Consider the following 23,099-nt stretch of genomic DNA (forward strand, 5'->3'; position numbering starts at 1 on the left):
ATAATTTGTTAGATGGTTTTAAAAGCATTTTTTCCATAATCAGAACTTTTTATGCATTGTGGAAAAAGAAATTGGGTAACATTGAAAACTATTTTAGAGTCAAACTTCCAACCTCTGCACAAGTTCCCCAGTTCTAAATCTGAGCCCTTAAACCAGAATCCAGATTCACTGCCATACACTGATGATTCACTTTTGATGGGGATACAGCTGTAAGCAGTGCATTATGGGATACTAAATGTTCCATTTCTGAGGTTTGCGAAGCCGTTTGACTTTCGAATGCCATCTTCTTGTCACAGTAAATATCTTAGGAAACCCTTTTTATTCAGTTTGGAAACTGGCAAAGGTAATCTGAGCTCTTAAAACTGGCCCAGCCTATAAGGAATTATGTTCCCGTAAACAGACATTTCACGACAGACAAAAATACAACTGTACTTAACAAACCAGTGAAGAGCGAAACTAAATTATCTCTGACGTCAGGTGATACATATATGCGAAAGGCAGACTGCAGCCAAGGTATCTAATGAATTCCTTAGGGCAACTAGGGACCAGCAGATGAAGGTCTAATCAGTTTGATGGATGTTAGGGGCTTCGATAACACGCTGATTTTATCGCGACTGTGACGGTGACAGCGGCACTGGGATTTATCGACTGAGACGTAACGCTTGCTGAAGCTTTTCCAGCACTGCCTGGATAAAATGTATATCATCTCAGTGATGTTCAGGATGATGCAGATCACAGATACGCTGGTCATGATGTAGAGGAACACCTTTTTCTCAGTAGGCCTGGAGACATAGCAGTCCACGGTGTTGGGGCAAGGGCTGGTGCTGCACTGGAGGAGACTGGGAACCTCGAAGCCACTGTACAGTTTGTAGAAAGCCACCAGAAAACCCACCTCTAAGGCGGTCTTGAAAAGCAAGCTTAAGAGGTAGGTGCAGAGCAAGCCGCCATCGATGCTGCCCTTATCATTGTAAAGCTGTTTTCCGTGCCTCTTTTCCCGATACTCGCGGTAAGCGACGTGCAGAACCACGAGCAGTGACGGCGTGGACACCATGATCAGCTGCAGGGACCACAGGCGCACCTGCGACATCGGGAAGAAGTAGTCGAAGCAGACGTTATGGCATCCCGGCTGCTGCGTGTTGCACACGAAGTCCTTGTGCTCGTCTTTCCACACATCCTCCGCAGCAGCCACGAACACCAGGATGCGGAAGATGAAGACCACGGAGAGCCAGATGCGCCCGATCACTGTAGAATACTTGTTGACCCCACTCAAGATATTCTCCAGGGCCAACCAGTTCATTTTTTTAACTCTGTCCTCTCACTGACCCTTGAACAAAAGGAAACACTGGGTTATTTTTTCGGTTGTTTTGCCAAATTGAAACTCATAGTAAATTAGTAATTAATAGTAAATCGTGTTTATCTTAGTCCTGCAGTCGGGATGCTTTGGCACAACGCGCATCTTCTAAGAAAGGTCCAAATCATCACAAATCTCCTGATGATATTTTCAGTTTTGTCCGGAGCCTACGGTCATACCTTTATTGGGTGTTTGTCTGTAGCGTTAATTGGTGGTGGAGTCTCTCTCATTATTTACGGCTGACTCACTTGTTGCTTGTATGCGTTTCATCGTTTTTTTCCGGTATGGGAAGGCGACCGCAGGCATAATGTGGAAGTTGCTTCACTTGCCTCTTTAGGTGTTTATACTATTTGTTGAAACGATATAGATGTTTCAAATATAATATCACGTTTCTTATATATGACTGTACCTTTCACAGTTTAGGTATACCTATGCCACAGAATGTATTAATTACTTCATGTTTGTTTAATGTACGAGTGATGTTTCCTGACATCCGGCTGAAAACTTTAGAATAATCATCATATGAGGATATATACAGTTTACGTTTAGAAACATCTTTTTCTTAATAAGGAGAAACCGACTGAAATAGAATTGAAGGGTATTTACCTTTCGGTGAGGTTCTTCTGGCTCTAAAATATTTTTCCTGTTGTGTCGCTTGCAGAGCAGGACATGGAGGTAGTAGCAGTTTGCGTGTCTCTTCGTCCTTGTCATACTATTTGTGTATCAAATACACCTGCCGGACGCCACACCTATATGGTAGTCAAGGAGCCACCGCGGCGCGCTTTAAAGGGACATCCTCAAGTAGGCGTTTATTGGTACATAAGGAGAATACTTCCTATGAAATGGGTAAAGAATGTATTAAAAATCTGGGTTTATTTAAGGGGATCTTACTAGTTGCATAATGTCAAATAGACCAACAGATAAACTCATTATGTTTGGTCTAGTACTAGCCTATCATTTATAAAGGCAGGATGGCATTCGCTTTAGACCTATTGCTTATTAGGGAAATTTAATTTGATTAAATTGATTTAATTTTATTGAGGAATCACTTGTATTTCTGTGAATTGAGTGTTAATTGCATGAGGTCAGAAGCTTGCAGAGTATCAAATGCCGCACTGTGGTTTGGGTCCAGCGTCGCTCACTGTCCGTGTGTCAAGCAGCCGTCACCAGGTTCAGGAGTAATTAAGCTATAAGTCAGCCGTGTCGTGGATGCTAATCGAAAATACTACGAGTAAAGTAGTCATTGTCATTTTTTGGTAAATGTATTTTAGATAACTGGAGGCGTATCTTGAAATTTTAATGTCAGTTGCAAAGTAAGTAATTGATCCAGATGATAAATTAGTTATGAGAGTGTACCAAGCTTTCCATTAAGCAAGTGCTTTCGCCTTTCTGTTCACTTGTACGTGCGTTTTATTCCCGCGTCTTATGTGGGACAACCTAAACGTAAAATACAGGCAAAGTATTTACAAAAGGTGAACAGTATAAAGTGTGTAAAGTTGCATGTGTTAGCTATTAGGAGTGCTCGTTTGGCGCAAGGACAGTCTGTCTGTGCTGGGCTTCAGTCGGACCGTATCAGGGAGAAAATTTTTTGGCTCGGGTTATTGTTTTTTTACGTAACCTTTATTGTCCCTCATGGGGAAATTCTTTTTACGCCTCCATCAACTTGCTCTTTGTAGAACAAGCTGTCTGCGAACGGCAGCCACCTGTTGGGGCGCCCAGTTGAACCCTTAATTATTTTCTTAGCTCTGTCCCTGTACCTCCTCTATAGACGAGCTATAATAAATAGTTAAATTTGTAAGGGCGTTAATTCTTCCTCACTGCATTGTGGAACATTTATTTCGGTGACTTTTTTCGTTTATACGTTTGTTTCGTTCCGAACAGAAACGCCTCCCTAGAAATACTTGGTCGGATTAACGAGTCATACGAATGTGACCCAGCGCACATTAATAAAGGAAGCGCCTCCGGCTCTGCGCGCATGTCTCCATTCCGAACGGCTGGTGGCGCTATAACCTGCAGGAAACCCTTTTAATTCCTGTGTTTGGCTGCGCGACTCTCTTTTTTTGTCGTTTGCTCTTTACTTCCGAGGACCATGAGAAGGTGAGTTTCACGCTGCTGTGAAGGTGCAGGTCGCCCAACCGGTTGGACGGTGGTTTTATTTAGTCTAGTTTATAAGCTGCATACATTTTTCTGTATGCAAAGTTAGTTATTTTTGTAGTTTGTCTTGGCTGCAGCCCTGTCGTGCATCTCATTATCAGTCACCATGCCAGCCTTCCCTTAAGCTGCATGACATTTCCTCGGCGATCGTCGTTTATAATGTTAACTACCCGTGTGAACATTTATCCTGGTAACGGAGCCACAAGGCTTGTCTAACTTCTTCCATGTGCTGTCGTCAGATTGTAACAATGCCGTCTCCTGAGCAAGGAAGCCATAAAGTAGAGACCTCGAACGAGAGCAGATTCAAGGCGCCGGGTTTGAGGGCGGCCAAGACCACCACTCTCTTCCGGGCCGTGAACCCAGAACTCTTCATAAAACCCGTAAGGCCTCAGGTTATTGCATATTTAAGCCACATAGGTTCAGAGACCATTAAAGTGTCGGAGGTTTCAGTGTTATAGGAACCCCTAATGTAGTCTGGTTGCTGTTTTCTCTCTCTCGGATGAATGTATTTAGTCTTGATTGGGCTTTCACAAAGTACTTGTAATAGTCTTATCTAAATGTCGTATGTGGTGACCCTTTAATTATAGAACCGTAGACTTGTGTTACTGAAACATGACACATTTGCCCCTCCAATCAACGATTGCTTAAATTCCTGTTTTCATATTGAATCAAGTCAGAGTGGCTAAAAAGTGTCAATTGGAAAATATGTTGTTCATTATGATAATAGGTAAAATACACAAATGAATCATCAAATTAGGCTACACGTAAATGTAAAAGAAATTGAAGTAGAACTTATAGTGACACAAATAGCAGAAACTGAGTCCTCAGGACATATGAGGAAGGTATTTTGAAATAAATGTTTGTCAGCGGGAAATGGAATGAAAGCTGTGGATCAGTTTGCTTTATATAAAGTAATACACTGTATGACCTAAACATGAAAATATATTTTAAGCAGTGTCATTCCTCTTCTGTAGAATAAGCCTGTAATGGCCTTGGGACTGATTACGATATCGCTGTGTGTGGGATACCTCGGATATCTTCACGCCGTCAAAGAGAATAACCAAGAGCTGTACGAAGCCATTGACAGCCAGGGCGAGCGATACATGAGACGAAAGACATCCAAGTGGGACTGAACATGCTAAACGACAATGTAGAAGTCGATGAAGACCACCACTCTCAAAGAAGCAAGCTCTTAAAGTTCACTGCATGCCATAATGGAGATGAAGCACCATGGAAATTAATGTAAACATTTTTTTAAATAAATGGTGACAAAACCTTGAAGATTGAGTAAAATGCACCTGCCATTTATTTAAGTTTGTTAGATGATAGCTTCCTTTGTAAGGAATGATGTGTGTGAATGTTGCAAATATTTTAATTTCTCTGTAATAAGCTCAATAAAAAAGTGATACTTTGTGTAAATGATCTGTTTTTTAAACACGACTATTTAATCGGCCCTCTGTTTGTTTATTGTATTATTACTGAGCAGCTTTTAACAAAAATCATTCAGATATTGGCATTGTAGCGCTACAGCTGTTTCAGCTACACGGCATGTAAACAATTCCGACTTTAGCTATAACCACTATTTGTCCTTATTTAAATATAGTTTGTAGTTATCAATATCTAAGTTATTTACTTTAGAATGGAAAAAAAACATTGTTTAAAACAAAGACCAGGATGATATCACTATTCTGTGAGTATTGAAGCACAGGTAATGGGAAAAGAAATGGCAAACTTAGATTACGAAATGTCAGTCTTTTTTTTTTTTTTTAACTCCTGGACTGGGCAACTAAACTATCGCAAGTGTGGAGAACACCATCAACTGAGGTGGCTGTTATGGGAAGGAGGGTCGGAGGTGGAAGAGAGAGACAGAGAATGATCTACTACAGTTTTATTGTACTGTCATTTACAATGACAGTAAAGAATCTTGATTGTCCTGACTTCACGTTAGGTAAATACTTACTGGCTGTAATTATACGCCACACAGCCATTCAAGAGAAGTATTTACGGGTGAGTTATTTCATTGTATTCCTGTTTTAATTTAGTTTGCGATTCGGAGTATTGTGGGTGTATAAACGGAACGCTTCACTGCCTGCTCATACCAAAACTACAGTTGAACAAGTTTCTGTGCAATATGAAGGAGGAGAACATCTTAATTAATCTGATCCAGCCCCAAAGGGTAATTATGTTTATCAGGAGTCTAGGTGTGAGAGAGTTCTAGGGTGTAGGTTTGGGTACCGTCGGTTGGGACTGGTGAGAGTACCGTAGGTGTTTGGGGGGGTGGACGGTTCGGTGCTGATTTGGCCCCTACCGATGCTGAATCCAAACCTACACACTTAAGAGGTGTTGAGTAAATTAACTGTGTCCAGCTATACTAGACAAACAGGTACACAGGTCACTTGAGAGAAATCCAGACCGCTGTTACGTCATTCGCAACGCAAATTGTATTTCGTTATTATATGTAGAATAATGTAACCAAAAGACTAGCAAAACAGCGCGCCGTGCTGCACACATATACAAAGTAAGCATTAAAAACTTCTGTTCACTACAGATTCATTTCATTATTTCCTCGGAATATGTTAATCTTTAAAACAACATACAAGAAATCCTCAGATCAGTTCCACGGACTTCACGAGTTTGCCATTAAACTGTAATCAGTTGGTTAGTTAATTCTTCGCTTTTATGTTTTAAGTTGCTGGGAATTATAACAACAACAATACTGAAGGAAACATTTAAATGACTGCCGGGGGCAGAAAGGCGCACGGTGCCGCCAGCATCCTCCCTCCCCTTTTGGGGAGTTATAAAGAAGTCCGATCCACCCATTTAAAGTGTCCATTCAGCCGCACGTTTCGCACCCGAATTCGCGCAACATGGCGGAGCGTCGCGGCGCAGCATCGCCCATCTGCCGGCCGACACGCGAAACTGACTCGATCAGGCTTTTCCCGTAAGATGTGACTGCGAGGAGGCGGCCGGGCCCTTTTCCACGCCTCTTAAATTACACTTTACCGGCCGCACGGCGATTACGATGGGAGCCTGTTTTCCGTTTTGGTAACTTGCGATTGAATACAGTCACACGATGAGCAGCAACGCAACAGGTAAGAAACTTAAAGCGAGTCTGTTCTGCTGTCAGTAGGGATTTGGTATGTGTTACGTCTGAGTATATGTTTAAAAAAATCCTTAAACGCATCAAATGTGTTCATTCTAATGCTGAATTAGGCGTCATGCTTGAGTCTGCAGGTCAGTCTCTGCTGCCGCTGTTTCTGCAGGTGAGGGATCGATATTGCTGGTCCCTTCTGGATCCTCCTTCATTATTTAACCCGACGGGAGCCTGTGTTACTGGGGGAGAAGGCTGTGCTCTTTATTAGCGGGGATCCTGAAAATGTGCTTTGCACGTAAAATATTCTCCAGTATTATAGTGTTTATTGTGACATGACTGCTACAGTGCTTTATTTCATACATTTCCTTGCACACTTCTCAGACGTTGTATAACGACGATAAAGTTGGATTGAATCGAATGTTTTTCGAGTTTTACCAGTCCCCTTTATTTATTTTATTTTTTTGACCTAGCAGAGTTCCGCAAGTCTTCCTCCACCCACTCCCTGCCTGCGGATCATGTGCTGTGCTCTGGGGCAGTCACGTTTCCCGGTATTTTCCCTTTCTCTTGTTTTTTTTTAAAGTTTATTTAGGCACCTGGTATCGTGACGTCATGACTAAATAATGGAAGATATACCTTCCTTACCGCTTTAAAACATCTGAGTCTTAATATTCTTAAGGTTTTTATGCCTATCGCCCGTCAGCCACGTTTAACAGTAAACTAGTAGGCTGTTTCTTGTGTGTGCCCTCTTCTCACAGGTGCCTTTGACCAGCAAGGATGTCCTCTAGTGCTGTTTCCAGTAGCACATCAAAGCAGGCTGACATCTGACCTGAAAAAGGAAGAAGTTGTTTATTTCATCAATTACTTTTTGCAGTTGCATAAGTAAGCATTATTCACCCCTGCATTTGGATAGCTGAAGTGGTTCCCTCTCCATGGGAATATGGTGGCACCTTTGTAGCTGTCTGCGTCTCCTGCCTGCATGGTCTGCTTAACTGTGCTCTGTCTTGTAGTAAATACCAGGAGAAGAACAGTCTGCTTTCCGTAGTGGTGGACTTCAGGAATGCTGCCCTGACCACAGCTAGATTTGTAGCTGAAACTCTTCTGCTCCTTGAGGTGAATTCATGGAATATTTTGCAAGTCATTTCCGTTTGGTTCCTTGCAATAAGACAGACTCTAAATGCTGTAATATTGTAATACTTCAATGTGGCATAAAGGAACAGCGCTCTGTACATACACTAACTCTGCATCACTTAAAACTCTCAGTAGTTAATCTCAGCACACTGATGTATTAATGAAAGCATTTTAGGTGGCTGCTGTTTTTGTGGTGGATATCGGAACTCCCAATAAATTAGCTAGTGTGAACCTTTTTCATGGATTAATGTTTTTCTCCCAAACATGCACTTTCAGTTAGTTTTTTTTCCCCCAAGTTCAGCCTGATTCTCTGCTTTGCAGACTGGAATCTTGGGGGAATGCGATGGTTTGGGTTGCCGGCATCCTGTTGAAGTCAGGGCTGACATACCAGGGTTGATCACAAGACATTGCATGTTAATATAACCCAGACAGTTCAAGAATTTGCCTGTGAACTTCTAAGGACATTTCCAAACCTGATTATATAATTTTAGCTGGAATTTCGAAGTGGTTAAAGCCCTCCTTGTCTGATGTATGTGGGAAATCGTTCTTTGGTGCATCGGTCCTGGTTTGATAAAGAAAACTGCAGTCCAGGGTGGTGGTGGTGGTGGTGGTGATGATGATGATGATGGGGAGAAGAACGAGAATTTAATTATCACATGCCTGGAGTCAAGGTCACATGCTTTCAGTATGAACCATCATGCACTTAGTTATCTTCCAATGGATCTCCTCAAAAACATGCAGGCTGTATTGAGGTTAGTAATAGGGCTTTTTAATCTTTTGTGGGTCTGGTGTCATTTTCACTGAACGTGTCACTGCAGAGGTATGTGGTCAGCCCTGCGTGCAAATGTCAGAAACGATCACCAAGCGAGAGAATGTGTGCTGACGTTTGTTCCGTGTCCCCCCCCCCCCCCCCAGCTGCCCCAGAGAACCGTCCATACACTCTATGTGGTTCAGCCCAAAAAGAGAGACGTGCTGAAATTACTGCTGAAACTGCTGATGTCAGCTCGCGCAAAGAGTGGAAGCTCTGTGCCCTTTAAGGTAATGATCACCTCCACGGTAAAATCACAGCGGTAATGCGTGCAAATGTGTCCTCTCACGTCGCATGTTTATGGCTTTGTCTGGTAAGTCTTCGTTCATACCCTTACAGAGTGTTTTTCTGAAAGAAGTTTTTGAACTCTATAACTACATCGATCGGAGCCAATTGACACCGGAACTGGGCGGTTACCTCGTTTACTGTCATCAAAGCTGGGTAACATTTTTAAAGGTAATCTTCATTTTTTTTTTTTTTATTTTAAGAATGCATATGCGGGGGGGTTACTGTCATAAGTCGTACCTGATTTGCTCATCTATCTTCCAAATTCTTATCCTGGAGAGCATCATGGGAGCCGATAGGTTACACCCTGAATGGGACGTCAGTCCATCTCTGGGATTGCACACTCGCACACAGTTAGCCTGCTGCGTGTGTTTGGACTGCTGTGTTGCGATGGTAGGCTACTTCGTTTTGGATGCGTCACGTGTGAGATGCTTCCTGTTAGAATTGATTTCCATCACAGCTGTTACTTCCGGCCTGCTACCCATGTTACCCCCGTTATCCGTTACCTTGGAGAAGCTCGCCCACTTGAAGTCTCCCATCTGACCTCATTAGCAACTGAAAGACGGAGCCCCTTTCTCTGTTTGATCACGCCTGCATTGTTAGGCAGGCTACTCTCAGAAAATGCACTCTCCATCGAATGTATTCCTCAGCTGATTATAAAAGGCTGAATTATTCACAAGATCACAGTTCGTGTTGACAGCCCTGTCAAAATAAGCCATATAGCATTATGGCTTCTACTCTACTGATGACTAGCAGATTATTAATTAAGTTTCACTCCAAGTGCAACTCGCTAATCATAATTTTCAGGATACGCCTTTTGCTGTACGTATGGTTAAGTTGTGGGTTGTTGACCGCAGCAGGGGAGGGATTTAATTAGGGGTAATTTTGTCTCCATCAGTGGATCATCGTCTGAAAGTTGCACATTGTCTTTGTCTCCAGGAGATCGATGGATTTGTCCAGGAGTTTCTGTCAGTGGTGCACCGGCTGCCCTCCTGCATCGCCACCCTGCAGACACTCTCCCGCCAGGCCGTGCCCGCAAGTGTCGAGGAGCTGAAGGACTTTTGCTCAGCAAACGAAGCCAGATTTCAGCAGCTGCAGAGGTGACGCTCGCCAGTGAACACGGTGGCGTTTTTTTTAATACTGCTGGGCCTTAACCGATATATTGAGGCCTGGTAAATTTATTCGGTGTCTCCTTCCAATAGCACTGGCCTATACTGAACCTAATGTGATGCATGCTGTACTGCAGACTGTTTGCTGTGATTTCAGCTTTTGAACAATTTACTGTAAAACCCCATCTTGTGTTCTAAGACAACTATCGATAGTCAAAACCCCTAAGCGTGGTTGTGTTAGACGGTAGACCACGACATGGCGTTAATTTATAACGGATACCAAAGGGGCTTCGGTGGTAATGTGGCTGTATGATGGTGCCGATGGTGGCTGTCGCCCTTTCTGCAGGGAACTCGGTCTGGATGATCTGCTGAGACATTGTGAGCAGATAGTGGAAAAGCTGCGGTTCCCTGAGAACGAGCTCTGCTACCAGGACATGGCAGGAACGGCACTTTTCACTCACACGGCGTACGACATGCTGCAGAATTACAACAGGTGTAGTGTGACGGCGCGTCGCATTGGAAGCAAAGCGGGGAGGAACGTGAAGGAAGCTTCCGGGGAGTTTTAACGTGACCGATTCCGAATAGTGTGCTTGGGCACTTTTGAGCTGAGCTCAATGGGCAGAAGTGTGGTGGCACTGCCAGTCTCCTGGGACTGAGGTGGTCTTCTTCTCGAAAGGATCACGGCCGCTGTGGAGAAGGTGGATCTGCTGTGGCAGCAGGCATTTTCCCGAGCCCATCTGCAGCTGCGGCTCCTGCAGCTGCGTGACGAAGCCAAGCAGGTAGTGTGATCGGCGACTGACTGCGGAATAGCAGGAGTCCATTCATCTTGGGTAATGCGATCGGTACTAAAATAGCCAATAACTAGTTTAGTTAAATTGTGCCCTAAAGGCAAATAACCCTGATTTAAATCTTAGTGAAGCTTCCAAAAGCTTTAATTGCCAAAAATATTGTCTAAATGAATGGATATTCTCCCTAAAATTGCATGATCATCCAGATTTTGACCAGTTTCCTGCTCCTGAGACAGATTATTGACCTGATGGACAAAACCAGACTGGAGAAGCTCCAACCGTACAGAATCGAGATGGCCAAGGATGCGGAAAAAGCCCAGAGTCTGAAGACACATTTTGAGACATCGGTCTACAGACCTGCCATGGTGTGGTCAATGTCTGATGGTTTGGAGCTACAGGATTTTTTTTTTTTTTTAAATATGAATATTAATAAGCAGTCTGGCAAATACATCCAGAAGTGTTGTGAATCTCTTCACTAGGCCCTTGTGCATCGAGCCGATGATGTGCTCCACATATTGGCGGAGAGCATGTCTCCTGTGGAGATCCAAGCCCATGGAGAGTGGATCATGCAACTTGATCGTGTGAAGGAGAAGTTCTTTGCTGCTGTGGATCTACCATACCAGACGCTCAAAGCTGTCTCTGATTTCTACTATTACTACAACAAAGTAGGTGTCTCCTGGGTTTGGATATCACTGGGTGTCATCTCCTTCAGATAGATCTAAGCTTTCAAACTCCAGGTGTTACTGAATCACGTTCACTGTCAGTATTGGTATTAACTGTTCTGGCATTAGCTGTATCTTATGAAATCCTAATTGTGCTGTTTGTTTTACTACCTGAACTACAGTCGAAAACTTGGTACGACGTCATTCTGTGCGAGAACTTCTTCCAAGACCTTCTCTGGAACGGCACCCAGGACCGCATCCCTAAACTGCACTGCCTGCGAGTGATGAGGGCCAGTAGGACCCCACCTTGGAAGCAAGCGGTGTGCGACTTCCTGAAGAAGAACCCACCCCCAGAAGTGGAGGAGCTCGTTCAGTTAGCTCACCTCGCCAATGTCATTCCAGACCCTCCCCTTCAGCAAAATGGAAAGTGGCTGTCTGATAGGTGGGGCGCTTTTTAGGGTTCAGAATTTACACTCTGGTTATTTAAATAGACAAAGCTTTTCTCTCTCTTTATATATATATATATATATATATATAACCATGATGCAGCCAGTAACTGAAATTGGTAACTTTTGTTTTTTGCAGGTGTATGATTCTCAGGAAGCTGCTGACCTCGCCTGGTGCTGTAGCGCTAAGTGACCTTCAGGTGGCGCTGCAGTGGCAGTATGAGTTCCTCAGGGGCAATCAGAGGGATCTGGCTCATTTTGACTCTGTAAGCGCAGGACAGTCTGAGAAAGAGAGCTGTGCAGAAAGCACATGCTTTCAGCTGCGAGAGAGCCGAGGTTCTGGTTCCATGCTGGATGCGCACAGCAGGCCCATCTATGAAGGCCTGTCTAATGGTACCAGACTGAATCCTGGGAAAGAGAGACTGTTGCCCCATCAGCCTCTTGCAGACTTGGGTCAAGGGGTGGTACACAGTGCTGGTAAACCTCACTCCCTCAGCTCCTTTGATTCTGGATTTGATGGAGCTGGAAGCTCCCACACGGACTTGGGGGTGCGGCGAGAGAGCTGGTGTGCTAGGGAGGCCCTCCGGCCTGTCGATAGACAGCCCCGCATCCACGAGGAGAACATTTCCAGTGTGTCGGATTCCGAGGAATGCAAGGAGTTTGAGTTTGCCCATGTGGGAGGCACCTCGAACACCAGCATCCAGCTCGTTCCGAAGATAACGGTGGATTCTCTCAACGTTGAAATAAAAGTGAAGCGTTGTGCAGTGTTGCCCAAAAATCCCTGGCTTAGTTTGCCTGTGGAAGACCTTGAGAACTCCTACACAGTCACCGTCATGCCAAATACGGAGGATTCACATCCGACAGGCGTCTTCCAGTCTCAGGACACGCCCGGTCGGACTGAGATTTGTGAAAGTTCTCCGACATCCACCGCAGAGGAGCAGCAGACTGCCTCGTTTGGTACAGGGGAGGCGCAGGAGAGAACAAATATCCTGCAAACACAGGACAGCTTTGAGGACTCTGAATCCAGCCCTCGCTACAATCACCTGTCTAGCACCATAACGGACGCACAGGAAAAGGCCGAGTCCTCGACCGACAGCTTTCCGTCTCTCCTCTGGGACACATATGACTTTCACAACACAAAACAAGATTCCAGTGAAAGGTAACCTTCATACTTGGGTGCTGTGAACTCGCATGATTTAATGAACTAACCCTGAGTTTGCTGCAGGTTGGTTAACAGTCTGGATGATGTATTTCTGAATGACTGGGACCTTAAAGAGCAAGAAGGACTGCAGGAGGTCGAAAACATACTTGACCGGACGGCTGAAATACTACAGGCAAGTTCAGATCTCATACAGTGGTTGTGGGGTGTTGATGACTTTAGCTATATAAATATGTCCCTTTTGTAAGCATTTCATTTGCATTCCAGGAAGAAGAAAATGTACTTGCTCAGGAGGAGATTTTGGATCTTCTGCTGAAGACTGAAAGTAGCAGCAGGCAGTGGGTCATGTCTGAGTGTGAAGACCAGGCCAGAGCAGTAATGTCAAACCCTCCCTACCATCAGCATATACGTCTTCTGAATATACCAGCCATTAGATAAACTTTATCAATCCCTCGGGAAGGTTCCTCCGGGAAATTCAGTTTCTAGCAGCAACAAAACACCGGCCTAATAGTACAGTTACACATAGCAGTACTTTACAAAAAATCTAAGATAGAAATATAGGAAAGAATAATAAATAGCGGTGGGATGATAGTAATAATTATTGCACAGGTTAATTGCAGTCATGTAGTCTATTATAAAGTCAATAAAATGTCCTTCTGTCCCCCCTCCTGCCCCCCAATGAGGAGTTGAACAGTTTGATGGTGTGCGAGACAAAGGAATTCCTAAGTCTGTCAGTTCTGTATTTGAGGAGTAGCATGCTGTCACTGAGCGTACTCCTCTGGTTGTTAATGACAGTGTCGGTTCTGGATGTGAGGAGTAGCATGCTGTCACTGAGCGTACTCCTCTGGTTGTTAATGACAGTGTCGGTTCTGGATGTGAGGAGTAGCATGCTGTCACTGAGCGTACTCCTCTGGTTGTTAATGACAGTGTCTGTTCTGGATGTGAGGAGTAGCATGCTGTCACTGAGCGTACTCCTCTGGTTGTTAATGACAGTGTCTGTTCTGGATGTGAGGAGTAGCATGCTGTCACTGAGCGTACTCCTCTGGTTGTTAATGACAGTGTCTGTTCTGGATGTGAGGAGTAGCATGCTGTCACTGAGCGTACTCCTCTGGTTGTTAATGACAGTGTCAGTTCTGGATGTGAGGAGTAGCATGCTGTCACTGAGCGTACTCCTCTGGTTGTTAATGACAGTGTCGGTTCTGTATTTGAGGAGTAGCATGCTGTCACTGAGCGTACTCCTCTGGTTGTTAATGACAGTGTCGGTTCTGGATGTGAGGAGTAGCATGCTGTCACTGAGCGTACTCCTCTGGTTGTTAATGACAGTGTCGGTTCTGGATGTGAGGAGTAGCATGCTGTCACTGAGCGTACTCCTCTGGTTGTTAATGACAGTGTCGGTTCTGGATGTGAGGAGTAGCATGCTGTCACTGAGCGTACTCCTCTGGTTGTTAATGACAGTGTCGGTTCTGGATGTGAGGAGTAGCATGCTGTCACTGAGCGTACTCCTCTGGTTGTTAATGACAGTGTCGGTTCTGGATGTGAGGAGTAGCATGCTGTCACTGAGCGTACTCCTCTGGTTGTTAATGACAGTGTCGGTTCTGGATGTGAGGAGTAGCATGCTGTCACTGAGCGTACTCCTCTGGTTGTTAATGACAGTGTCGGTTCTGGATGTGAGGAGTAGCATGCTGTCACTGAGCGTACTCCTCTGGTTGTTAATGACAGTGTCGGTTCTGGATGTGAGGAGTAGCATGCTGTCACTGAGCGTACTCCTCTGGTTGTTAATGACAGTGTCGGTTCTGGATGTGAGGAGTAGCATGCTGTCACTGAGCGTACTCCTCTGGTTGTTAATGACAGTGTCGGTTCTGGATGTGAGGAGTAGCATGCTGTCACTGAGCGTACTCCTCTGGTTGTTAATGACAGTGTCGGTTCTGGATGTGAGGAGTAGCATGCTGTCACTGAGCGTACTCCTCTGGTTGTTAATGACAGTGTCGGTTCTGGATGTGAGGAGTAGCATGCTGTCACTGAGCGTACTCCTCTGGTTGTTAATGACAGTGTCGGTTCTGGATGTGAGGAGTAGCATGCTGTCACTGAGCGTACTCCTCTGGTTGTTAATGACAGTGTCGGTTCTGGATGTGAGGAGTAGCATGCTGTCACTGAGCGTACTCCTCTGGTTGTTAATGACAGTGTCGGTTCTGGATGTGAGGAGTAGCATGCTGTCACTGAGCGTACTCCTCTGGTTGTTAATGACAGTGTCGGTTCTGGATGTGAGGAGTAGCATGCTGTCACTGAGCGTACTCCTCTGGTTGTTAATGACAGTGTCTGTTCTGGATGTGAGGAGTAGCATGCTGTCACTGAGCGTACTCCTCTGGTTGTTAATGACAGTGTCGGTTCTGGATGTGAGGAGTAGCATGCTGTCACTGAGCGTACTCCTCTGGTTGTTAATGACAGTGTGCAGAGGCTGCCTGACATTATCCATCATGGCCAGCAGTTTGTTCAGAGTCCTTCTCTGCCACTGTGGCCAGAGTTACAATTTAAGAAACTACCTCCTTGTATTAGAAACCTTGTGGAAATTCACAGTCGCGTTTCCGTATTTCGCGGCTCCAGGGATGATAACTGTCAACTACAACCCGTTCAGTCACTGGTGGGATTTGTCAATGTCTCAGGAAAGTTCTGTCTAATGCGCTCAGTGTCTGTTAATGCAGTCTTCTACTTGTCTTGAGTTTTACACCTGCAAGCCCTGATTTTGTCCTAATAATTCATAACATAAGGTGACATATATATATATATATATATATATATATATATATATATATATTGGGTGAATTAAACTGTAGGAAGCTGTTATTTAGATTCTGTTGTAATGTGGAAGGGACCATTTTGGAAAGTGGAAGCCAATGAACATGGAAAAGGGTAACGATGTGTTTAATGAGGTCTGTCTTTGCAGGTGGCAATGCCGTCCAAAGACTGGCTGGAGGCTGGTGTCGAATTTGACGATAGCTGCTTCGCCTGTTCTGGTGAACGTGCAGAATGTGGCCCCTGTGGACGTGTAGTGAGTGACGTCGGTGACCTCAGACAAAGTGACGCTCATGGGGTGTCCGAAAATGGTAAACAAGCTGGAAGGTGTGATCTACTTGAGGAGCTGAGAGGCCTCCGTGTTCTGGAGGAGCAGATTATGGAGGAGAACCTGAAGATCCGTGAACTGCGGCTATCTGAGGAGACTGAGGTTCTGACTGAAGAGCAGTTAGACCAAAGCGCCATACAGACCTCAAATCAGGGCAGGCAGGTCTCTCTGCTAGAGCAGGATGAGAAGCAAGAGGTGGAGATGGTGAGTCTCAGGAATGAGACTGCAAAGGGGAACTTTAAGAACTGGGCACACAGTGATAGAAAAGTCATCAGGTGTTCTGTGATGGACGGAACCTTCACAACGAAGGAGGATAGCGCCCTGTGTGACGAACTCCTGTCACCCTGTAAGAAGCAGCTTCCTGACAATGAGCATTTGAATACAGCTCAGCATTTGAATGAGCACTTATCTGAAACAGATGGTATTACACTAAGACGGAATAATCAGGACGGCGCTAATCGCACTGAAGTGTCCCAGGATGACATTCTTGGAATGGGCAGGGCTCTTAATGATGACATCAGAACAGACATGTCTGCTTATCTAGGAGTCCCATGTGATAAAATGGACTCCTTTATCTCATTAATCAGTCCTGCTTCTGGTGTCTGCAGCTCCAAAATGAGTGCACTCGAAAAGGGCCGGAAAGGAATTCGGGGATTATTGGAATCGGAGAGACCCAACTTGGATGGGGACGCAGGATCAGCATCTTCACAGTCAGTGCAGTTGCCCTTGGAGGAGAGTGAAAATCAGCTTGTAGGTAGGGCAGCGTCTTTGAATTCAGAGGCCCTTCTGACCCCAGGCCCACATCTCAGCCCTGAGGGTGACACAGTGATGCCCCCAGTGCCAAAGCCAAGGAAGGCAGCCTGGCTCTGCAAACCTGACAGTAATCAAAGTACCCCAGAAGAGGAACCAAAAAGCGATGCACTTGGATGCCAGCAGGGTGACCCTGAAAGCAGCTTAAGGCGGCAGCCTGGGACCCCTCCGAAGCCGAAAGCGAGGAGAAACAAACCTACTGCTGCCGCTGCGATCGCGGGCCCAGAGGGCAACATGGGCAACAGCAATAACAATAACGACCTGCATCTAACGGACAACCTCGGCCTGCAGGGGGCGCCACCGAACACTGTGATTCCAGATAAATCCAGTTCTGAGGACCCAGATATGCAGACCATGTGCAGCATCCCGAGTTGCTCGGGGAAAGAGCCAGGATTGGACTGTGAGGAGGGGGGATTAGGACTCGGGCCCCCGGGGATGTGTCTGGCCCCCGACAGACCGATGGATCAGGAAGATCCATCTAGCAGCACGCTGCTGTACGTTCTGCAGGGGAGCAGCCAGCGTTGCAGGTCCCCAGTCAGCACGGTCAGCCTGCACAGTACAGCAGAGGTAGGATGTGATTCCTGCACCTTTAGCGTAACGCAAGGTTAATGAATGGTGGTAACTGGCCCAGTGCATGCTTTGTTACAAACTGAATTTGTGATCTCACCTGAGGCAAACTGACATGCTCAGTGGTCTCTGGGCTGTTTCAGTTTGTCAGTTTTTCATTAAAATCAGTCATCTTTGGTGTATGTCCAAATAGCCTCTTGTGGCAAACCCTACAGCTCTATCTACAATCACAGGAAAGACGGTTTTACTTTCACCGGTAGATCTCTGGATTCAAGACTCCAGTAGTGCTGGATACTGGGTCTGGACTGATGAAGGCAGGCTTTGCAGATCAGGACCTCCCGACGGCCGTGTTTCCAACGGTTATCGGAGTCCCCAAGTATGAGGTATGAAGGTTACACTATCTTTTCCTGGTTAATGTACGTCAGGGGTTCTCAAAGTCCACACCACCATCCAGAATGCGGACTGAACCACAAGTTAATCCGACCCAGCCGATAATGCACCTTATGAATCAATATGATCACCATGAAAAGGCTTAATGTGATTTGAAGTACAAAAATACAACGTAGAACCACTGAACTTCGCAAACTCATAACTCGTCATAACCCCCCTCCAAAGACATTCAAAATGGTCAGCGAGCGTTACTGTAAAAAGAAACCTTTATTGTTACATATTGCTGCCTATATGGAAAGTTATTGTTAATTCATTGAAGTTCATGAAATGCTGTTTTGTTATTGGAAAATTGTTCCGGACCTCTGACTTTGAACGAAAATCTGGCGTGGACCTGTGTATGTTTGTAGACCCTGACTTGCATGACGTCGCTCTAACCCCACGCGCCATGGCTAAGCTAAGCTTGGACAGTATTTTATCCCCCAGGATAAAATTTGACGGCGATAAATTTCACCAAACAAAAACACTGCAGTATACCCAAAACACCACGGTATACTGTATGACTGTAATACTGTCCAAACCATAGGCAAACATCGGAATGAAATGGACGGTGAAAGTTTATTCTGCAGGAAGGCACAATAATCACTCATTTGCCTGCATCTATTGCTGATGCTGTACTGTTGTGCATTTGACAAACTTTGATTTAATCAATATTTCTGTAGTATTAAGTTGGTTGCTGTCATTACAAATTCTTCAGTACAGGATGCTGTTGATTAGTCTAATCTCGACTGATTGGTCAGCGTGGTATTTGCAGTATTAATGTAAGTTTGGCTGCAATTGCAGGAGGTCATGACTTGGTGTACAGAACGAGAGACTTACATTGGACATGAGGCACAGCAAATGCGTGGGGTTCTGGCCCTGAAGTACCCCATGAAGCATGGCATTGTACAGAACTGGGACGAGATGGAGAAGGTAAGCGGATCCGTGTGAGAGGAACAGCGGTTCCTTTCGTGTGATGATGGCTCCGCATGTCCGTCGCAGTCCCAGCCTGCGAGGGACAACTGGCCATTCTCCAAAGGTCTTAAAGGGGGTTCACCTCAAAACTGAAGGCCCTCTAAAACATAACTATCTGTCTAGGTTTAAAGACCACAGAAAGAATGCCTTTCACTCCCATTATATCCGAGTGAAGCCTGACATTTTTGTGGCCCATGGCCCAGCAGAACAACCTAGATGCATAGAGAGCACTAAAGTTCCTCTAAAACGTATCCTTTTCCAGCTGTGGGGTGAGCTGCCCCTTTAATCCCTGCTCTGCCTTCAGATTTGGCAGCACGCTTTCCAGCAGCTGTGTGTGGTCCCTGAGGAACACCCCGTGCTCCTCACCGAGGCCGCTATGAACCCCCTCGAGAACCGGCAGCGGATGGTGGAGCTGATGTTTGAGGCCTTCTGCGTCCCCTACGCCTACGTGGCCATGCAGGCTGTACTGGCGCTCTACGCCGCGGGAAAGACCACAGGTACGTCGTGCCAGCCACACTTGCAGGTCGTCTGCCTCTCGTTTGACCTTTTACTGGAAATCTCAAACGGTAGCTTCTATTCCAGCAGTGTTAGCTACCGTTCTTAGGCATTGCAGTTTTCCATCTATTGCCATAACGTAGACTGCCATGTCTGGCAGCACGATGCCACCGTTGGGCCCTTCAGCAAGGCCCTTAACCCCAGTTGCTCCTGGGAAACTGCTTCCTGATCCTCACTTGTGTCACTCAAGTTTCTGCTAAATGTTTTGTTTAGAGCCCTGCCACCTAGTGGTGGGCTTGCAGGGTAGCGCTATGTAAACATTTTTCCTTCTTCTGCTGAAGGTGTGGTGTTCGACTCTGGGGATGGAGTGAGCCACAGTGTTCCGGTGTTTGAGGGCTACTGCCTCCCTCACGCGGTGCAGCGCTTTGCCCTGGCTGGTGCCGATGTCACGCTTCACCTCAGAAAGGTAGACTTACCCTCTGATTTGGGTTCATTACAAAATTTGGTGGTGCTTCACTGTTTCCCTTGCAAATTTCGTCAGCAGCCACAAAACGTAGCCGTTCCCTTCTTTTCATGGATTTTGTTCTTAAAATTCCAAAAAAACGTGCTTTGACTGGAGTTGCATTGGCGGGGATGTTTTTGAAGTTGCTGCAGGAGCGAGGCATCACCATGAACACGTCCGCCGAGCTGGAGATCGTGCGGGAAGTGAAGGAGCAGTGCTGCTGTGTGGCGCAGGACTACGAGGCAGAGCTCTCCCGTGTGATGAGGTCGCCCCATGACTGTGTGTCCTACACTATGCCTGATGGCCGGGTCGTGACCATTGGAGCAGAACGGTTCAGGTAGTGATCAGGCTCTCCGGCCCTGATTAGACCCCTTCTACAGCTGATTGGTGAATAGGGAAAGTACATATTTACATTTTGCATGTTTAGTGACGTACAATTTAGAAAGCAGGGCATAGATGTCCCTAGAGCAAGTGCGGCTTAAGGGACATTCTTGGGGGGCCCCCACAGTGACATCACTGCCGACCCTGGGATTTGAGCCAACAACCTTCTAGTCACAGGGACACTAACCCTTCTTCAAGTATGGCACTAGCAAAAGCATACGTGCATTTACCTTGTATGCATAGTCTGGTTCAACATCACCTTGTGACACTTTATGCCAGTGATATGACTCCATATTCACATTTGGAGATTCGCTCTTACGCTTGTCAATCTGTTTATTGAAGGGCACCAGAAATTCTCTTCAGGCCGGAGCTGATCGGGCGGGATCACTACGGCGTGCACGAGAGCATTTTCAAATCCATCCTGCAATCTGATATCGATCTACGGAAAAGCTTCGTAGGGAACGTAGTCTTATCAGGTAAAGTACTGAACTGCTAAAGACTGCTTCATACTTCTCTGCACAAACGCAAAACTCACGTATCCGCTCTGCGTGTGCGTACACGGAAACGTTCATAGTTCTCTGGTCAAGCCGTGTACTTTGCACATGAGCACAACATGTATTTATATTTTCATTATTACTAATAATATTATTTTTCTGATATTCCCTGCACATGTACCACAGCAGTGAGGTTTCTGTCCGTTTCTCTGTTTTACAAATTCAGAGAGCCGGCTCACAGGGTCACCAACTTTAGTCAGCTGGCTGGCGTGAGACAAGTCTGCACACACATATACACGCATGTACATGTATGTAACAGTTTTGTTACATTGTAAATAGTCTGCAGGGTTTGTAAACTGCCCCAACACTCGTCCAAAACATCCGTGTTGGTGTTTAAAGTGGATGCTAGTGAATTGATCATGTGCAGTGTGTTCAGAGCTGCGCGTACACAAGTTTGGAGTGCAGCAGGCGTTCGTCCGCGGAGGTGACATCAAACGCGTCATAAATGTTCGACGCGACTCGTCCGCTTGTATGCGTACGGAGAAGTATGAACCAGCCTTTACAGTGCTCATATTACTAACAAGATATGTTAGACGGCTCCGTAGTACGTTTTAAAACTTTAAAACCAAAACAAACATTAGCCTTTGGAAAATGCCCTTAAGTGCCTATGATGTTCATTGATTTAAAAAATCTCAATCAGATCGTTCTCCTGAATTTCTCGTATTTTTTAATGTCTGGCGGCACAGGAGGGAACACGCTGCTAGCCGGCTTTCCCCTGCGTCTGCAGAGTGAGATCAGGAGTTTGGTACCAGAAGACCTTGTCCAGTGTGTCCGGGTCACAAGCCCAGCAGACAGGGACTCCTCCGTGTGGACGGGGGGCGCTGTGCTGGCCAGCCTGCCCTCCTTCAGCTCTGCTTGGATCAGCCAAGAGGAATACGAGGAGTTTGGTCCCCAGATCGTTTTCAGGAAGTGTTTCTGAACAGCATAGCCTTCCTGTGTGCCCAGAAATCGTTTCCCCAGTTGAAGTGCAATAGCCCTCAGGCCAAGTTTTTAAAGCAAAGCTTTTAAATTGTGCGGAACCAGTGTTTGGACAGTTCGGTTAACACTGTGAGCAAAGTTTTACATTACAGTGCCTCAAGAGTGCTAGAATAGCCCGGATCATGGATATTAACTAAAATAGCATTGAGGTATTGAGAATACATATAATTCTATAAAACTGGACAGATTAACTCCTCTAAAATCCAATGTGGTACTTATGCCACACTAATACTTCATCAGCAGTACTGTATACTTATTTAAAGGCTTTTCAGACACATTCACTGAGCACTTGGGCTGTTTAATACTTTTGGGCTGAGCTACAATGTTAAACCTCCTTAATGTTTAGGTCGGTAAGCCACTGATTTCATTCTGTATGCTCCCTTTGACTATGGGACTGCTGGATAAGTGCATATGGAGTTGATTGTCGAACAGCGGTGGTCACTTGGCTATACCAAGGGCTAGATTGGTTTAAAATGTGTGTACATTTGTATATATTTTTATTATAGTGTGTGTTGTCTTACTGATGCAGCGTATGGTGGTAGCTGAACTTTTTCTAGGCTGGAAGGTTAACCTTTAACCCGTACCATTAACATCTGTTTTGGTATTTACTGGGTAATTATTCATAACTTAACGCAATACATACTCTCTGTATTTCAAAAATCCCTCTTGCAGTTTGGTCGATTGGTTTATTTTCTGACTGGGTTTTCCATATGTTTACAAAACGTTTGGTTTTCAGCATTTGGGATAATAGAAGTGGGGCTTTTTGGTAATAGGTAGGTACTTCTAATATACAAGAACCTGAGGCTTTGTACTTTTTATTGCCAAAATGACACATTTTACTGTGAATCAATGGCACTTTCAGCAGTATTTACATACCTCTGTACTCCACTGAAGCTTTTTTTTTAATAGCTTTTGGTGCTGGCACTGACTTGGCTTTGAATATGTTTTGTAACTCAGGTCTTATAATGTAATCTGGTGATTTCTCGGTATGTAGGGTAACATGAAATCTCATAGCAGTGGAAGTATTCATTGTTTAGTCAAAATGCCAGTACTGCTGGAATGAATCTCCTTTCCCCACAGATTTTTCTTTGCTTGACTGAAATGTCATGTTTATTTACCTTTTTTTTATAATAAAATATTTTAAGCACCTTGCTGGTTTTCTTGTACTGCATGGCAATATGCAAATGGTACACTTGCATGTCACACATAGACTGTGAAATTGGCTTGCTAAGTCGCAGGCACAAAACGACTACAATGTGGGTTTCCCCTAGGACAAGGGTGTCACATTCCGGTCCTGGGGGGCCCGAGC

The 23,099-nt window shown here is 45.3% G+C and overlaps 3 protein-coding genes across 7 annotated transcripts; 2 read left to right on the forward strand and 1 right to left on the reverse strand.

The window, feature by feature from the left end:
• Window positions 1-300: 300 nt before the first annotated feature.
• Window positions 301-2,265, reverse strand: LOC111842993 (gap junction beta-7 protein). The gene is made up of 2 exons (XM_023810178.2): window positions 1,958-2,265; window positions 301-1,324 (listed from the first exon to the last, which is right to left on the reverse strand). Exon 2 carries the CDS (start codon window positions 1,295-1,297, stop codon window positions 539-541), a length of 759 nt encoding a protein of 252 aa, XP_023665946.1. The 5' UTR covers window positions 1,298-1,324; window positions 1,958-2,265; the 3' UTR covers window positions 301-538.
• Window positions 2,266-2,469: 204 nt separating this feature from the next.
• smim8 (small integral membrane protein 8) lies at window positions 2,470-4,924 on the forward strand. 3 transcript variants are annotated; one of them, XM_023810179.2, is made up of 4 exons: window positions 2,470-2,664; window positions 3,233-3,448; window positions 3,745-3,885; window positions 4,480-4,924. In XM_023810179.2, exons 3-4 carry the CDS (start codon window positions 3,754-3,756, stop codon window positions 4,636-4,638), a joined length of 291 nt encoding a protein of 96 aa, XP_023665947.1. In that variant the 5' UTR covers window positions 2,470-2,664; window positions 3,233-3,448; window positions 3,745-3,753; the 3' UTR covers window positions 4,639-4,924. The 3 variants fall into 3 exon arrangements, with proteins under 3 accessions (XP_023665947.1, XP_023665949.1, XP_072559213.1); XM_023810181.2 differs by lacking the exons at window positions 2,470-2,664; window positions 3,233-3,448 and adding an exon at window positions 3,455-3,471; XM_072703112.1 differs by lacking the exons at window positions 2,470-2,664; window positions 3,233-3,448 and having other exon boundaries at window positions 3,478-3,885.
• Window positions 4,925-6,347: 1,423 nt separating this feature from the next.
• On the forward strand, window positions 6,348-22,937 carry LOC111843059 (uncharacterized). 3 transcript variants are annotated; one of them, XM_072702944.1, is made up of 23 exons: window positions 6,348-6,597; window positions 7,070-7,147; window positions 7,355-7,478; window positions 7,607-7,709; window positions 8,643-8,765; window positions 8,875-8,991; window positions 9,760-9,920; window positions 10,276-10,422; window positions 10,606-10,708; window positions 10,954-11,082; window positions 11,197-11,382; window positions 11,562-11,821; window positions 11,965-12,984; window positions 13,051-13,163; window positions 13,256-13,359; window positions 15,926-17,479; window positions 17,740-17,862; window positions 18,710-18,838; window positions 19,185-19,377; window positions 19,717-19,841; window positions 20,021-20,214; window positions 20,601-20,734; window positions 21,499-22,937. In XM_072702944.1, exons 1-23 carry the CDS (start codon window positions 6,579-6,581, stop codon window positions 21,729-21,731), a joined length of 5,472 nt encoding a protein of 1,823 aa, XP_072559045.1. In that variant the 5' UTR covers window positions 6,348-6,578; the 3' UTR covers window positions 21,732-22,937. The 3 variants fall into 3 exon arrangements, with proteins under 3 accessions (XP_072559045.1, XP_072559046.1, XP_072559047.1); XM_072702945.1 differs by having other exon boundaries at window positions 7,073-7,147; XM_072702946.1 differs by lacking the exon at window positions 6,348-6,597 and adding an exon at window positions 6,732-6,768 and having other exon boundaries at window positions 7,073-7,147.
• Window positions 22,938-23,099: the final 162 nt, after the last annotated feature.

Source organism: Paramormyrops kingsleyae, chromosome 19 (assembly GCF_048594095.1).
Source record: "Paramormyrops kingsleyae isolate MSU_618 chromosome 19, PKINGS_0.4, whole genome shotgun sequence".
Classification (NCBI taxonomy): domain Eukaryota; kingdom Metazoa; phylum Chordata; class Actinopteri; order Osteoglossiformes; family Mormyridae; genus Paramormyrops; species Paramormyrops kingsleyae.